Genomic DNA, 18,013 nt, shown 5'->3' on the forward strand with positions numbered 1-18,013 from the left:
CCCCCCCGACAACATGCTGTAACCTGCTTAATTATATTTGACAATTTTTAGTGTTGAAGCGTTGAAACAAAGTTTTTAGGAGTTTGTTTGATGGTTTACGTTTTCTCCCCTGCTTGCAGGTTTGCAGGAAGTTGGGCATTATTGAAGCTGACTACTTTGGGCTGCAGTTCACGGGCAGCAAGGGAGAGAATCTGTGGCTGAATCTGAGGAACCGCATCTGCCAGCAGATGGATAATGTGACGCCGTGCCGGCTGAGGCTGCGGGTCAAGTTCTTTGTGGAGCCTCATCTCATTCTGCAGGAACAGACCAGGTACCAGCTCAGTGCTTGAACACTCAAACTTTCCGAAACTTAAAATTAAATTAAAACAAATGTCAGGTTTAGTTAAATGAAAGTTGTGCTAGGGTGTTCTTTCTTTCTCTTTCTCTCCTTGTGGCTCCCTATGACAATGAGCACAGCGCGCTGACTCAAAACAAAGGCATTGCTCCAACAGCCTGCAGGCCATGCAGTGGAAATGCCCTGTAGTAACCTCTCCAGAGCTCTTCCGGGGTTACTGTAGGTCATTTCGGTTGGAAATGTGATCCCAGCAGCTCCACACACTTCCCCTGAGACCCCTAGTGATGGAACAGCCCCCCAATGTCACTGCTTCTGTTCAACATGAATTAACCTTTTAGTTTTGTAAGTGTTTGTAGCTTTTTTTTTTTCTAAACAAAGCACTTTCACAATTTGACTTTTTTGTAGATGTGTTCTGGTAACAGGCCAGAGGTGTGGTTTCTTTTTTCACCCCCAACACATCGCCCTTCTGTTTCCTCTCATATGGGTCATTATTGAGTCACAGCTGAAACTATGTTATGGTGAGATTGCCGGGGCTTTTGTTGGATTTTTTTTTTTTTTTTAAGTGTTTTATGACACATATGCTGAACCCCACCATGGAAAAAAACTCATTACCTTTTTCTACGATGATTTGAGCCAACTGGAGGGAGTCCTAGTAAAGTTTAGTGTTCAAACTTTAAGGGGAGTTACTTAAACCTAATTTGACTAACTTATTCTCTGGATTTTATAGACTTTAGTTGAATGAGTGCATCAGCTTTTTCATTGTCCATGTTTGGCTTCCTCTGAGGATGACTAATGAGATGGAGGGTGAATTGGGGGAGAGGGCACGGGGACAGTTGGCCGCCTCTGCTCCGACCTCCACTCGATTAGCTGGGGTTATCAGCAGATAGCTGGCACTGGGTGAGTGGAGGGTGGAAGTGTTGTGAAGAAGCGAGATAAAGCCAAGTGACAGGGAAATGAATGCATGGTGAACAAATGTAGCGTAAAAGTTATTTTATATTTTAAGAAAACCTTTTTTAATCCGAATTTTTTTTTTTTTACACTTAAAGATATTGCATATGGTAATTCATTTGCAGATTGTGTTGCAATTCTTTAAAAAAGTGTAGTTTCAGATTAACTTTAAAAACTTTAAATTGGATTATTAAAAAAAAGTTTTCTATGCTGTTGCGGTTAACGTATTTTCTTCATCTGCAACTTTCGACCCGGTTAAAGTCAAAGTTTCCCCTAATCTGGTCTGACTGCTGGTTTCCTCCTGAGCAGACACGCCTCATTATGATGCACATTTCATGCCAACTCCTATTTAAAAATATTTTTGGTGAATACGATCACCTGTAGACTGAGAGATGGTGATTTTCATGCAGCTTGTGGACAACATGAACTCCCTGCAGATGAGCTGGACAGTTGGCACCTGTCTGTATACCCTTCTCAACAGCCCGCTTATGTAACCTGCTGAACTCATGGCAGATTATATAAGCTGTTGTGCTCTGCTGCCACATAAAGCTTTTACCGATCACTTTAGTGTTTATCTGCACACACAACAGGCTGTTTGTGTAGATCTGCTATTGAGTAGGACATTTTTCTCAATTTTTTTTAAGTCCTAAAAAGCATTCCTGATAAGGTTTATAGCTATTCTGAAGCTTTATTTTGTTGAATACGTTGATCACAAAACTACTGAATTTCTTCATATTTTGTATATTTAGAGGTGGTTAGAGGTTTTTTTTCCTTCAAATTTTCTAATCAAGTTGTTTTAGTTGTTTCCTGACCTAACTCCAAACTAGAGCAGTTTGCGCTTCATTTATTTATTTATTTTTTCCTTTAGACCATCTGATCTGTGCTTAAATACTGGAATTATTGGTTCTGTTGGCGCTTACATGGATCATTAAACACAGTTTGCTGGGGGCTGTTCAGATTTAAATATGTGAATTTGTCCCCTTCCTCCTTTAGCCGATGTGTTCAGCATTCTAATTAGGCAACGTCTGAAGCCCTGAAAGGACAGATTAGCATGAGTCCTAACCCTAAACTCTGGGATTTTTGCAGAAAAATGTAAGAATGGCCATCTTTTAAAGGAAAAAGTAACTTATTTTGTGGAAGGATTGTAAACTATTTTAAATAAACTACCCGCGTTAGGCCCGTTTGTCATGAAACTGTACTTGTGGTGAATGCTTGTTTCACACGGAGCGCTGTGTTTAAACTCAACATGACTAACTGAGGGGAAAATGAAATGCAGGGACATGAGTTTGCATAAGATCTCTATCAAATCCAGGTTTGATAGAGATCACAAGTTTGTGCAACTGTTCCTCAAAACAAGAGTATTTTACTTTAACTGCAAGAGTGCTTGGAAATGATAACATCCCTGGATTGTATTATGGTCAAATTTGTGGGGATTTTTTTGGCTCATGGTGGCAGATCCTGCAATGTTCAAAAAGTTTCACTTCAAGCACACTAGATGACTCCAAACTATGATTTTTATGATCTTTTTATACTCTGACTCACTCTTCTCGTTAAACTTTGTCTTAGAATATTGTCTATAATTGCAGTTTACCGTCCAGTGCAGACCCAAGGAATGTTTCATACAGACGACCTCTTTGTTGGATCACTAAAGCTGCTTTGAGCTTGAAGGCACAGATATATATAATCAGTGACCTGCAGCTTTGTCTCAAACTGCTCTTCTGTTTTATTCCGCCTCCAACTTTTGGAGAAGTTGGCGTGCAGAGTTAACTATAGGTCATTGACTGAGAGTAACCTTGTCACACATGGCTCCTGGCTGTGGTATTTGACTAGCTTACAAGCCGCATTGTTGAGATGTGAAACTCTGCTGCTGATTGGCCGACAGTGGCACAGTATCCAGGCGGCAGGGTTAGGTTTCAGTTTGAGTGTAGCTTCTGAAACGGCTGGTTTTTGTAGGTTTTGACGCTCCGTCTGAGCAAAAATAAACAAGAGCCGAGGCTTTTGCAGAACATGACTGACTTGTTTTGAGAAGTCTTACTAGGAGTGCGTGAATATAATTTTTCCTCTTTGGTACTGTGACATGAAGCTTTGAGTCGGTTTGTTTACCCAGATTAGCAGGCGGTCTGTATCTTGTGGACAAAGACGTGTGGCGTAAACTGTAATACAGTAGAAGTAGGACAGGAGACTTGAGTCTCAACACACTTCCTGACATTCAAATGGATGCAAGGTGTTGATAATGGCTTGTAGATTAAACGGTCCAGGACGCGCTGTATGAAAAACGACTCTTGTATAGTTGTGTTGTTTAAAAACAGTTTAGTTTTTTACATTTGTCCTCATTTAAAGCAACAATCGTGCTCATTTTAGTTTCTTCTTTGTGGATTTATAGTTTTTGTTCAAACCTTTTTTATTTTTTTTGAGTTTGTCAACAATGGATGGTTTTTATTTTATTTTTTCAGCAGACTCCTGGCAACTTCCTTGGTAGTTCAAGCTCCCACTGGGTTTATAGCCCCACTCCAATAATCTTTTGATCAGTTCTAAACTTGTTTCCATTGGACTTTTAGTTTTTATTTGAAATGTTATTTTCTAGGACAAAGATTTTTGAGAGTCTGACTACTTAATTACAGATTCACCCGAGTTGTGAATGGGACTCTTGGTGCTGAGAGCTCTGTGTTTACACTCTCTTGCTAGTTTACAGCCCCAACCTAGCATTAGCGGTGCAACAAAAATGGCGAGCAATATTAGAACGATCAGAAATACTTTTGTCTAACACACATTTTATTTTTATTTTTTTTCACCAGCATTTGTATGATTTGAATCAAGACGTACTCAGAAATGTTGTTTTTAATCTTAATTTTGTGTCCTTTATTAGGAAAATGCCACCAAAACAAGTTTCATCAAAGTGAAGATTGAATAGATGTTTATAGATGCAGGAAAAGCTTTACAATGTTTGATTCCACTAAATATGCACTTCTGTTCTTTTTAGAGGACATTGAGCTGGATCTTAACATGGTTTCTTGGCTGCAGGTGTTCAGCCTTTGGTTCCTCTGAGTAGCCACAAGTGACCTGCAGTCTCTGCTTTCAGGGCCTCTAAAAGCCCCAGAATTCACTGTTCTTTCAATGTTTGCAAATTCAGTTTCAGAGAATGAACGCTCTGATCTTTTTGCCCCAAATCTTATTGTTACAAATCAAAATTGGTCAAAAAAAGGAACTGTTTGCTTCAGTTCACTAAATAACAACTTCTGTTAAAGGAAACTTTTTTTCATGTAGGTGTTGTGACTGATAGTAACCTCACGGAAACACCTGTGCAACCGAGAGTAACCTGCGCCTCGCCCTATAGTAACCCTGTGCTAACGACCTGTAGTAAACCCTCTGTAATGTCAGCCCCATTGTTTGCGTCAGGCAGGTAGCTAACTAGCAGCGCTCCGTCACATGACGCCTGCTGGGCCTGACACAATAGAGCGCAGTGTTTGTGTGGAGGGAATGGGATGTTTAACACCGTATCAAAGCGTGTTTGTTATGCCCGAGGCCGCTCATGCTCCAGCCCTCGCATCGCTCCGGCCTCTGCAGAGGCGGCGGCAGCGCAGACTTGGCTTTGTGCGCGCCTCCCAGCTGAACGTGTTTGCAAAGGCGTGTCTGTTGTTGCATTCGGAACGCACGTTGTTAGTGTTTGTGTCACGAGGTGTAGGCTTGTTTGTACTGCGGGATCACGGGAAGCAACAATCTCCTTCTTTCCAAGCTCCTACAGTTCTGTTAGTTTGCAGACCTTATTAGGGAAGACTTGCATTTTAAACTTTCCAAATGACCTCAAGTTACTGTGGGATCTAATTCACATGCACAAAATATGCAGTACTTCAAAGAAAACCCAAGAGTTGTGTTTTAAAAGGAAAGAAAAAGCCTGTTTTTGTCAATCTTAGGAGCCCAAAAGTGGATCAAACTGTTCCATAGGGGTCAACGTGCAACCGTTCCAGGAGCAGGTGACTAGTTCATAATCTTCTTACAGTTTACTGTGCCAAAGGTCATCTGAAGGGAGGATCTGCGAGGGTCAAGTTCAGCGCTCCCGTTAGCTGGGATGTTTCTCCTCGTGGTCTCCTGCTGGTGTGAAGGAAAGATTTCTTTACATCATCTGGCGAAAACAATGAAAAGACGTGCTGCACCGTCTGTTTTTCCTACCAGACCAGAACGTGGTGCTCCTACGAGTCAACCCAAACATCAACTGAGGCTCCGCCCCCTACAACTGTTTTCATCAACCACTTCTTCAAATATCCGTGTTTGTGTCGAGACCAGCTTTCAATTTCAGGGATTTTGGGTTTCTAGGAAACCAGTGTCAGCTATTATGCTTCAGTTAGACGGTTTGTGTTTTGAGGAAGTGGTTACAACAGAGTAAACCACTGTAGTGGATGTCTTTCTTAATGCTATCTTTCCTTCCTCTTAAATCCTCCAGACACCTGTTCTTCCTGCATGTGAAGGAGGACCTCCACAACGGTCACCTCCGAATGGGCTCCGAACAAGCAGAGGAGCTGAGTGCCCTGCTGGCTCAGGCAGAGTTCGGGGACTACAACCAAAACACCGCCCAGTACTGGTATTCGGAGCTGTGCGGGGAGGAGCCCAGTGCCGCCTCCATCAACAGGTGAGACGCCCGCTGTACGACTTGACCCAGGCGGTGTAAAGTTAAGCTAGATGCTACGTACACACATGCGTTTAAGAACGTGCAAACACTGGTTCTTGAATGTACCTTTAGCCTTTGGTGTTCACACTGGACAAGCAGGGAGGGGCTGCTTCTTCTACTTTTCTGATTATATAAAATAATTGCTGTCATATTTTCGTGAGCCATGTGTCACGAGATCTATCGTATCACCAGACTGTTGCAGAGATGATCTAGAGAAGGTGGCATAAAACGCTAAAACTGCGTGACTTTAAGGGGGGAAAAATGTGCTTTATGTGAGGATAAATGTTTGGATAAGAACAACACAAATTCATCAGCAAAAAGCAGCAGAGAAAAGGCTTGTGGGATTGTTTGTTAAATTCTCCAACCTTTCCCAAACCCCCACAAGCTTTTGAAGAACAGTACGCTCTGTAGCTGAAGGCTTCGTCTCAACAGGATGTTTGGTAATTGCTGTGCTGCAGCGGCAGATGTTCGGAGTTTCATTTCTTTCCCTCCGTCTCGTTCTTCCTGCAGCATCATTTCCAGACACAAAGCTTTAGAAGGCTCGAGCCAAGCTTCTGTGGAGTACCAGGCCCTCCAGCTGGTCTCTGCTATGGAGCATTATGGGGTGGAGTGGCACTGGGCCCGTGACGCCAACGGTCAGCGGACGGCCATCGGCGTCGGTCCTGAGGGGATCGCCGTTTGCAAAGACGACTTCACTTTGGTCAATAGGTAAGATGGGATGTTTTTATTAAAAAAAAAGTCATATGTTAGAAGCTGAACATCTCTGATTGATATGAAACCATTTCTTTTCTCAGAATAAGTTATCCCATCATCCAAATTGCCACGCAGTCGGGGAAAAGTGTCTATCTGACGGTTACCAAGGATACCAACGACAGTGTAGTGCTTCTGTTCAAGTTGATCAGCAACCGCGCAGCCAGCGGTCTCTACCGCGCCATCACAGAGACGCATGCTTTCTACAGGTGATGTTGAACTTTAGACTTTTTACAGGATCTTTAAAGCTGAAGCTGTAACTTATTATTGTTCTACAAACATGTTTAATCGGAGGTGGCTCGGTTACAGTTCATCTTTTAACAGCGTTGTGCAATGACCGACCGACTGTAAAACTTGTTTTGCTACTTCTAGAGCATGATTTCCCACATATGTAAACATTAACTTCACTGTTTATATTCCATGTTTTTGTGTTTTTATGGTATAAACTCTTGTAGCATGGAATGCTGGGAAAACATTTCCTTGACCTAAATGGGCTTCAGTGCAGAAAAGTTTTTTAGATGAAAACATTTTTTTCATCCCAGTGGGACTCGCTGTAGCTCCATATAAGATTATATTCAAACAGTTGGATTACAGCATTTTTTCAGAATCTAAAGTTTTTATTTTATTTTTTTCGGGGTTTTTTTCAGGCTTCTTTTAGGACATTCAGATTTTTTTGTTATTCTTTCTTCATCCTGTTGACTCAGTTCAGCGGTGAATGTGACACCAGAACAGGATGTTCAAACTTACAACCTACTTTACTATTAAAACATGAATTCTTGTCAGAGATGGGACTTGGACTTGATTCAGTTAATTCTCACAAACAACTTTTTTATTTTTTTTAAATGCCTAATTTAAAAAAAAATCAAATTATTTTGCTGTTTCACTGGTGAGGATGCAGATTCCCCAGTTATTTTCAGGAATAGGTTAGTTAAAAGTGATATAATCTTACATTTTAATTCATACTGAGACTTGGGACTTGAATTTGCCAAAATGGGACTTGGAGTTGCTTTTTTTGCATCACTTAGTTGCACTTTTGCATTAACAGAAAAGGAGCCTTCAGTTTCAATTAAAAAAAAAAATAAAATCACTGAATGTGGTTTTGGTCTGATTATATAACACATTTAAAAATAAAAATATTAGTTTTCTTGCTTTGTATTTGTGTTTTTAACCCCTTGAGGTTTTAATTTATTTCCAGATATTAAAAAAAATCATGTTTTTACTTCCATGTATGCTAATTTAAGGCGATTTTGTGGTTTACAGGTGCGACACGGTCACTAACGCAGTGATGATGCAGTACAGCAGAGACTTCAAGGGCCACCTGGCATCCCTCTTCCTCAACGAGAACATCAACGTGGGCAAGAAGTACGTCTTCGACATCAGACGCACCGCCAAGGAGGTGTACGACCACGCCCGCCGCTCGCTCTACAACACCGGCAACAGAGACTTGGCGTCGCGCTCCAAGAGCAGCTCCCCGTCCTCGTGCTCTCCGACCAGAGACGACCAGCAGGACAAGGACCTGGACTGCAGCAGCTGCCACATGAGCCGAGCCCTGCAGGAGCGGCTGCAGAAGCTCCGGGAGGCCCTCCTCTGCATGCTGTGCTGCGAGGAGGAGATCGACGCCGCTTTCTGCCCCTGCGGACACATGGTGTGCTGCCAGACCTGCGCCAACCAACTGCAGGTAAAAATCATTTATCAAGCTCAAAGATGGCTGCTTTTATATATGCTGATGTTATTCCCATGAGTTTATCGGAGTATTTCATCAAAAGTGTTCCAACTTCTTATCATTTTTTTAATGAGAATTTTTTAAAAGAAAAGCATCCAGAGCTCCGCTTGCTCTCCAATGCCCTGATTGTCCTCGCACTTAATCAGCTAAATGCGTCCTATCTTTGTGGAGGATGTGTGCACGCGCATATGCATGTGTCTTTATAAGGGGATTACAGCAGGCGGGCAAATCTCTAGTCCATTAACCTGAAAACGTGACTGCGCTCACACACGTGGAGCAATTTTAGAGCCTTTTTGTTTACAGCATTAAATACAAGATGCCAAAAAACGACAAAGAAAAGCTGCTTGGAGTTTCTTGAATGATTTTAACAGGTTTGTCTCCCCTCTTTCAGCTGTGTCCTGTTTGCCGGGCGGACGTGGAGCACGTTCAGCACGTCTACCTGCCCACGTGCACCAGCCTCCTGAACCTGACGCTGACCGACAACAGCCAGCTCCGCAGCAGCATCCCGCCGCCCATCCACCGGGACACCACGTCCCCTCACTCCTGCTCCCCCACGGAGTATGAGCACAAGCTCTGCCACACATGAGACGCTGACGCCAGCGGGCGCCACGGACTCTTTCAAAGCACCGCCAGCTTTGTGTTTTTTGTAAAGATGGAACATTTCCTGCACAGAAATGGACGTCAAAATCAAAGATCACACTCCCAACCACTTTTATTTTTTTAATCCCTGTCTCTTTGTCAGGCGTTTTCTTTTAACACATTTATTTACTTTCTTTAAATCCTATATTGTGAACTAAATGATGAATCAGTTGATCTGATCCAGAACTATTTTGACTTTGTTTTTTGGGAGATAGCCGTTTTTGGCTCAGAACCTAAATAATGTGACTTTTTATTTTTCAATCATTTAACAGGATTGAAGTTATTTTTTTATGAATTGATGGTTTCAATGTGTTAACAGTCGTTTGTGTGTGTTTGTGTGTACATTTGAACATTGCAGTTATTTTACGTTGAGATTGAATCGTTGTTTGAGTTTCTACACCAATGATGGAGGTTTTCCTTGGCGCCGCTGTTCTGCTTTAACCTGTTCTTGACACGTTCCCGGGTCTCCGACTTTAGCGATTAACTAAAGCCTGTAAACGGATGCCGCTTAACCGACTGCAGCTCCGTCTCATCCAAACCGAAGCGGAGAGCGCTGGCATGCACTCTGCAGAAGCAGCGCCGCAGCTGCTTCCTCCAAAAACCTCCGCTAAAGTTTCTTTAGTTTTCATGAATTCTCTTTGCTGTTTTAAGGGTACTAAGAGATCTGTAAGTGCAATACTTGTGCTTTTGTTTTTATTTTTTGCCAAGCTTTTGTTTTTCTTTTTAATTTAAATTCTAAGTATATATTTAAACAAGACAATGCCACTTTACTAAAGAATATTCCCACGTCTTTAGAGATTTGCTTTAATGTAGCAGCAACATGTTTGTTATGACAAACTTTCCTTTATTGCTGACACCGTCGAGCTCAGCGACTGCAGGGGAAGGAGTTTTTATCTCACAGCACAAGCAGTTTGTTTCTGTTTTCTGAAGCAAAAGTCTCCATGCAACTTTTAGAGTGAAAGTCGTTTTTTGTGTTTTTCTATGCACTCTGCTTTTAAAACGAGTATTAATAAAGTTCTTTGGAAGAGAAAAAACATGTTTGGACAAATTGATTTACTCCTAAGGGTCTTCAGTCTAATGAACTTATCTTGGACTCTGATGCTACGTTAAAGGTTTTTATTTATTTTTCCTTCAAATATGTAACTCACTCAAGTCACCAGGTTACAGTTCTGAATGACCTCGTTTCCATGACAAAGCTGGTTTCCTTATAGATTTTCAAAGGCTACATTAACATTTAAAAGCCTCCTTTAAAATGAATAAAGGTTTGATAAGTAGGGAACTCCTAAGGGAACTTAGAAATCCATACTAAGAGCCTCACAAAAGTAAACACAAACACTGATATCCTTTTATTTATCTTTTAAAGGAGCTGCATTGACGTTTTAAGAGATTTTTGTCCAGAAATTGATTTCCTGACGTTTAAAGCAGCTCAAAGTCAGATCATACGAGGTGAAGTTAAAGAACGACTTTACTCTTTAGCAAATAAACTGGAAGGTGGATCTTCATCCCTGCAGGCGGTCGGAGCACTTAAAAAAAAGCTGTTGATTAAAAGTGACGGGCGCTAGTGGACTGTGACAGAAATTCACCACTTAAGTACAGAAGCTATTGATTTGACTTTTTTTTTCCTCTCTGGCACCATCCAACTGAGAGTGCTTCCCTATTTGTGTTCCCCCTTTCTCTTCTTATCTGTGTTTTCACTCACCGATATTCAATTACCTCCAAGGACACTGATGACAGCTTGGAAGGAAGAACATTGCTCTCTAATTAGACTCCCGCTGAAGTCCAGACTCACTGCAGGCGGGCGGCGGCCCATCCTGCAACATCAAAAACATCCTCAAGGTTTTGTCGATCTTCCTAAAAAAATAACCTGACTTATTTCTAAATTCTGCCTATGGGTCTGGCTCTGATTAAGAAATTGAAACATTCAAAACTGTTTCCAAACAGTCCACTTAAGTCCTGCATTGTTCTGAGGTGACACACTCTTTGTGAAACAGGTGTTTAGAAACACGCCGTGTGCGTGCGTTCAGCAATCATCGGTGGAATTGGTGGATGATCTGTTCTTGTTGCTCCAACTTTACACCATGAAACTTATTTTTAGATGAGCTTAACTTAAATCAGGGGTCCCCAAACGTTTTTGTTTTCTTCTCTGATGTGGGGCAGGGCTGAGTTTCAAGGCTAACTGTAGGGCAAAGACGGAGTAGAACCTGGACTCCAGGACCCGACTAAAGCCTGAATATGATCAGAGATCTGAATGCTGGGTCATTTTTCTATTAATCTACTTTCTTTCTGGATTTTTAAAGATAATTCTGTGAACTATATTGCATGAGATTAATTTTCAAATAACAGTTCTCATTTTTTTTCTCATCTTTTTTATGTTACTAAACTCGACTATTTTTTAAATATAAATTCACATTTCATTTGAATTACTGATTAGTTCACATTTTTTTGTAATTTTAATTAATTTTAATCTTTAGTTCACACAAAAACTCATGTTAAAGTCATGGTAATATGAGGTTTAAAAACAAAAAAAAATAATTAAAAAGTAAAATCACTAAGAAGTAATAAGAATAGAGATTACAGAGTAATAGTAAGAATTTAGATTTGGAATTTAAGATAAACAAAAACAATTTAATTTATTTTTCCTCTAAGAAAAATGTTCTGAAATTAAAAAGCTGTTAACTTCTTTTGTTACTACTGAATAAGATATTTTTTGTTCCTTTATTTTTTAAAGGAGGAAGGTAGAATCACTCGGCAGGATGTTTATCATTTCATTTCAAATTAAGAGCTGTCTGTTCTGTTAGGGAATCAGTTCTCCTTTTAGACACATTAAAATAAAAAAAAGGAAATAACACTTCAGGGTTATATGAGGAAAAACACTTCTTTTTATGCAATTTAAAATTATCATTTTTAAAACAAGACTGTTACACAACTATGGAGGACACAAAGAATCCTGTTCATGGATGAGACAGAGAATGTCGTTTTATAACCGCGGCAAAATCACTTTTTGTTCGTTTTCCCTTCCGGTGATGAGCTGGGTTAGTACAAAGACGGTCAGAGACGGTAAAAAATAAATCATTCATATAATTTACCAGCAGCAGAGATGAAAGTTTAACCCCTTCATGCCAGGGTATAAATAGAAAAATGACTAAAGAAAATATATATTTTAAATATTTTTGGAAACAAATTCAGGCATAAATGGGGTCAGACATTTTTTCAGGAAATATTTAAAAATATATTTTAATATTTTGGAATTAAAAAGATAAAATCTATTGCTGTAACTTACTACACTTATGTTGCACAACAGCAATAATATTTTTTTTTCTTTTTAATTGCCTTAATCTTCTTGAAAGTTGGGTTTCTCCTACTTTAACCAAACCTTCTTGCTAATTTCCTTCAAAAACATGAGTTTTAACACCTAAGGGGATTATGCTTTTATTTTTTTATATATATGATTGAAATAAAACATTTGAAAAATTGTCCCTGAAATCTGAGAGTGTTCTTTTGGAATGCATCACAATATTGCTTGTTCTTACCATAAAACGGTCAAAAATATATAAATATGTTTGATAATATATATGTTGCATTGGGTTATATTTTTAAAAATGTGAATGAAAGTATCTTGTAATACATTTTATTTTAAATTATTCAGGACGATGAAGACCAAAAGAAATCTGCCGCCATCAGCTGAAAGGCGTGAAGACCAAAAAAATCTCTTTGTTTACTTTGTTTAAAGCACAACAGGTTCTATTGTAATCTGAATGATGAAACAACATTTTTCATGGTGAGAATAACAGCTTTATTAAATATTAACCACTTGTGGAAACATTAACGCTGAAACGACAGATGCAAATGTTGACCTAAAAAACAAAAGTTTGATCAGGAATTCGCTTTTATCTTATTTACCTGGATGCTGACAATCCCAAGTATGAATTAATCATCTGGAAGACTTAAAAGAAAACAAAAGCTTTTAACTTGATGCTGGAGGATTAAAGAAAGTGCCAACTTTTGATCTGAAATGTGTTCTACAAACAAGAGCGTTGGGAGAAAGACTGTTTTGAACATCGAGGCACAGAAACTTGTAGTAAATCATTGGAAAATATGGTTCTACTTTAACGAGGTCAGGACTCCAGGAGTTCACCTGCACCTGGAGGACAGAGGACACTCCTCTGAAGACTATAAAGTCACTTTCCTGTGTTAAATCCTGTTCTGATAGGTTTGCCCAGGAGACGAGGGGCCTCTTTTACCACACATGAGCAATAAAAAGATTAAGCCACACCAAGACCCTCCAAGAACATTTGCATCAACTCAAATTTCATTTAAAGGCAGAATGTAAATGTTCCTCATCAGCAGTTAAAACTAAAGATACTCGCATGAGCAGCTAAGCCTTTTCTAGATTAACCTTTGATGCTCATCTGACCTGAAGAAGAGAATTAGACAACATGACCTGAATGACTGATCATCTTCTCAGACTGGATCAAGAGTCTAAAGCCACATCTTTCATCCCTCCATTATAGAAAAATATATATTTTTCAATTTAAAAAAGTAGCTGTTTCGTAAAAAGTCAATTAACTAACTTTATTGAACTCCTTCACATTTAGTTGAAGCACAGACTGTATTATGAGGTTCCTGACTTTGGTAGCTGAAATTCTCCAACAATCTATTAATCCTTCATAGTTTACCAAAGTCGTACTAAAACACTTTGAACAACCGGAATTCCTACTTAAAGTGTACCAGGTTTTACTTCTAAACATATTGAATGGTTTTAAGTACACCCTATGGTTTAAAAATTACATTTTGTTAGCTCTGATTAATTTTTAGTTTGTTAGATTAATGCATTTCTGGCTGTGATGCACCCCAAATAGTAAAATAAACTTGTTTTATTGTTATTATTACTGCTGAGATTATATTTTACTACTACTTCTGCTACAATGAGATGATTCCATGTGGCACAAGGTGTCTTTTATTTTGAAAGGGAGTCACATAAACCCCTGTCAAACCGTAAACTATTTCTTATTTTGAAAATATGCCTTTTAATGTTTTATTTATGCCCTAAAAATTGTTCATTTATATTAATCCTAATAGTAACAATATCATATAAATCAGTGTTTTTTGAGAATGAAAATAAAATAGAGGCTGACCTAAAAAACATGTAAATCTATAAACTTGTGTGTTTGATAAATCTACAGCTACAGATGTATTAGTGCTTTGATAGTATACTGGCTCTTTACAAATAAACTATAAACATTAAATAATGTGGCATTTGATTTTACTGGTTTGTGTGTCATCTGCATCTTTTTTCAAATTTGTTTAGCTATAAAAACACATTTACTTAATAAAAACAGAAATTTGTCATTTTGACCCACTTGTTATTACATTTACAAACTAAAATATTTGATTTTTAACATTTTTTTCTTGGTCAAACTCATTTATCTGACATGTTAGCCAGTAATAATTCCATGGTCCACTAAAACAAATGTAACTAAAATTATTGAATTAATTTGATGTGGTTTTCTAGACTCAATGATATATTTTATGCACTTTCACCTGCTTGTTTGCACAAATCTGTGAAAATATGCGAAGGCTGCTCAAAAATTCTGGTTCATCCCTCCATCCTCCCTAGTGGACACAATTCTTATCTGTTTACTACCTGAGCTCCTCACGCTGACAGAAAATAACGCATTTGAAGATTTTATCATTTCAACTGATGCCAAAAAAGAAGACATCAAAGATGTTTACTTTCTTTTCTGCTCGGCTGCCATGTGTGTTTTCCATCTGCTTGTCCCGCTGACACAGTGTCCAGGGAAAGCTCCTCCTCTCAGTGTCTGTGAGATAAGTTTCCTCTCAGCAAACCGAGCCCACCTCTCAATGGCGTCGCCAGCTGGTAACTAAACGCTGAGCGAGACGCTGCGGTCTGTGTGAGCGTGCATCTGTGTTCTCTCAGAGCTTAAAGTGTGCCCAAGCCAACTGACAAAATGTCCACCATGAGATGAACACAAAAGTCCTCGTTTCCACTTCAAGTTGAGTTTGTTCTTAATGTAACATTTAATTGAAAGCAAAAAACAACCGACTTTTTTATTGATGCAAATAAATTTAAGCAACACTGTTATGTTTAATTGAAAAAAATGCAAAAATTATAAAAAATTTTTAGGTCGATATGTTTTTTGTGAAAGCATCTGGAATGTATGAAGCCCTGGAAATAAATAATATTTTAAAAAAATTGTTCCCTTAAATTAGCATTTTGTGTGCACAGAATGCTAATTTGTAAAAACATAATGCTAGCTTGTACATACACAATGCTAATTTGTGGGAACAGAAAGGTAATTTGTACACAAAAAATGCTAATTTTTGCATACAAAAAGCAAATTTGTACACACAATGCTAACTTGTGCATACAAAATGCTAGTTTGTACAAACACAATGTTAACTGTGCATACAAAATGCTAGTTTGTACAGACAAATAGCTAAGTTGTGCTTATGGATTGCTCATTTGTGTGCACAACATTGAATTTTTTTAAATAAAGTAAAAAAAAAACATAAAATTTGTGGCCTCTAAACAGCAATTTGTGTGCACAAAATACTAATTTGTGTGCACAAAATAGTACTTACTTTTACTAATTACTATTACTAATTGAAAAACACTAATGTGTACTGTAAAATACTAATTTGAAGGAACAATTTTTTTCAATGTCATGTAAATAACTTTGTGTTAATTATTTTATCATGAATTATTCAATTTCCAATCGTTTTTATACTGAAATATCCACTTGGTCAAATAAAAACCAATTAAATTACAAATCATATTTTCTCGATAAAAACTAACATGATATTTTGTTTGTCGAGCTAAAGCATCCCATCTCGTAGATGTGCTAAATGGTCAAAGTGACCCACTTCAGGCGAGCAGCTGCTTCTGCACGTACATGACCTACAGAGATGATTACTTATTGGACTTTCACCAACTTCCAACATCAGCCGCACACCTGAGACTCCAGCCGTGACGGTTACAAGCTGACACAGGATACAAGAAGTACACACTTGTACCAAGCTGTCCTTTTCTTATCAGCTTTGCTGGCATAAAAAGCATTTCAAACCCCTGACCTGTTCAGCACACTTTATCAGTACAGTATAGGGCCGTCGGCTCTGAGGCCTACAGCTTTATTAAATCTGGAACTGTCTTATCTCTCAGCTATTGATTATTCTAATTTCATCACTGGCAAAGAGATAAGGAGATATTAATGTCTGTGCCCAACTATATTCGTGATTTAACATACTCCTATTGGGTTTTGTTTTGTACAGGATGTATTTTCACATGAGTGTAGATTATAAAATAATAATAAAGTGATAAAAACATGAAAAGGCATGAACGATGCGTTCTTGGGTTATTTATTTTGCTGCAGATTTAATATACAGGAAATAGCAGTGTATTAATCAAATATATATATATATATATATATATATATATATATGTAAAGGTGGATGCATTCTCTGTTAATGTGATGGGAAAAATTTTACTTTAAGAGCAATAAAATCAGCTCTAAAGAGTGACTTTTTTGCACAATTTTGCTTCATTTTCTAATATGTTTGATTTTTACTACAATTGACTCATAGCAAGAATCTTTACCAGTTAAAACATACTGAGAAACTAGCCCTACTATATTACAAAAACACTATATGCTCCAACAAACTATCCTGAACAGAGCCAGTCATTTGTATGGTTTTTGGATTAATACCTTTTAGTAAAAGTTGTTATTTTTTAAACCACTTAAAAAAATAGTAAGAAAAACCCCGGAGAGGTCATTGACCTCAGAGCTCATTTTACTCTTGAGCCAAGAGCTGGTTTTATGAACAATGCTGCCATCTAGTGGTCATAAATTGAACATTTTTTGGCAAAGGGGAAACCCAGAAGATCACAAAAACTTAAAATTATTTGGATAAAAAATATTTTTAGTCAAATAATCTGCAAAGGTTTACAGCAATCCTGGTCCTCCAGGATTGCTGTAAAACTGCTGTAAAATTGCTGTAAAAACTCAGCTCTGCTTATTTTCCAGTTCTCCTTGACCAGCATCAAGCTGGTCGTCAGTATCAAGCAGTCCTGGGAAAGAAAGAAAACCAGCAGGGTTGTGACTGGACTGAAGAATTCATTTCTGTGACTAAAAACATTCGTGACTTCATTAGGATTAAGAGATATGCAGTAAATGAGTTAGTGGATGAAATGCTTTGTGTTGCGTTTTGGGCGATTCTCTTTGTGTCCCAAAAGTTTTCCTCACATATTAAAGTAAAACAAAAAAATGCATCTTAAAACAAGAAATGGAGAAAACAGGGAATCTCTTCATTATCACACACAAACATATTTTAAAAATTCTATTTAGAAACATTTTATGGGTTGCTGAGCCATAGAGGTCAGCTAAATGATCATGCCCACTGACCAAAGCTACTTTTTCCTTGAATATAAAGCAAATACTTATAGCCAGAAACATTGATCTTTATTTTTCCTAATAATGCCTTTTCATGGCATTAGTAATAAGAGAAAAATATGTAAATTGTTTATAAAATGGCCACATTTTTTACGTCCCTCAGTTTTGTTTGACCCACTGATTTTTGTTTACCTTTTTTTAACCAGGAAAAGTCCTATTGAGATAAAAAATCTCTTTTTCAATGGAGCCCTACGGGTAATAGATATAGTGGTTCAACCCAGCTAGTGTTTTAACCCCTATTTCATTCATAATAGTTTAGTCAAACTTCCTAAGCACCAAGGAACTTACAACTCTTAAAGACAGATAAGCACTTATAAACATTTCAGTGTTTCTGTTGTCAGACTGACACCATAATGCTCCACCTTTCAACTCTATTACACTCAAAATGTATATTTGCTGTAATTTAGGTCAAATAAACTTGTTTTCCTCTTGCCATGTTGCTACTTTTAGCTAACATCTTCCACCCAGTAAACACTGTAACAGCCTGG

At 38.3% G+C, this 18,013-nt stretch overlaps 1 protein-coding gene across 1 annotated transcript in view; it reads left to right on the plus strand.

Annotated features, from left to right (window-relative positions):
* Positions 1 to 10,091, plus strand: part of mylipa (myosin regulatory light chain interacting protein a) — a 10,868-nt gene extending 777 nt beyond the window's left edge. The window contains exons 2-7 of the mRNA XM_024294571.2: positions 120 to 310; positions 5,721 to 5,906; positions 6,456 to 6,653; positions 6,740 to 6,904; positions 7,956 to 8,373; positions 8,810 to 10,091. Of these exons, the coding sequence (XP_024150339.1) occupies positions 120 to 310; positions 5,721 to 5,906; positions 6,456 to 6,653; positions 6,740 to 6,904; positions 7,956 to 8,373; positions 8,810 to 9,004 (1,353 nt within the window). The 3' untranslated portion in view covers positions 9,005 to 10,091. The remainder of the gene's footprint in view (positions 1 to 119; positions 311 to 5,720; positions 5,907 to 6,455; positions 6,654 to 6,739; positions 6,905 to 7,955; positions 8,374 to 8,809) is intronic.
* The last annotated feature ends 7,922 nt before the right edge of the window (positions 10,092 to 18,013 follow it).

This window comes from Oryzias melastigma, linkage group LG11 (assembly GCF_002922805.2).
Source record: "Oryzias melastigma strain HK-1 linkage group LG11, ASM292280v2, whole genome shotgun sequence".
NCBI lineage: Eukaryota > Metazoa > Chordata > Actinopteri > Beloniformes > Adrianichthyidae > Oryzias > Oryzias melastigma.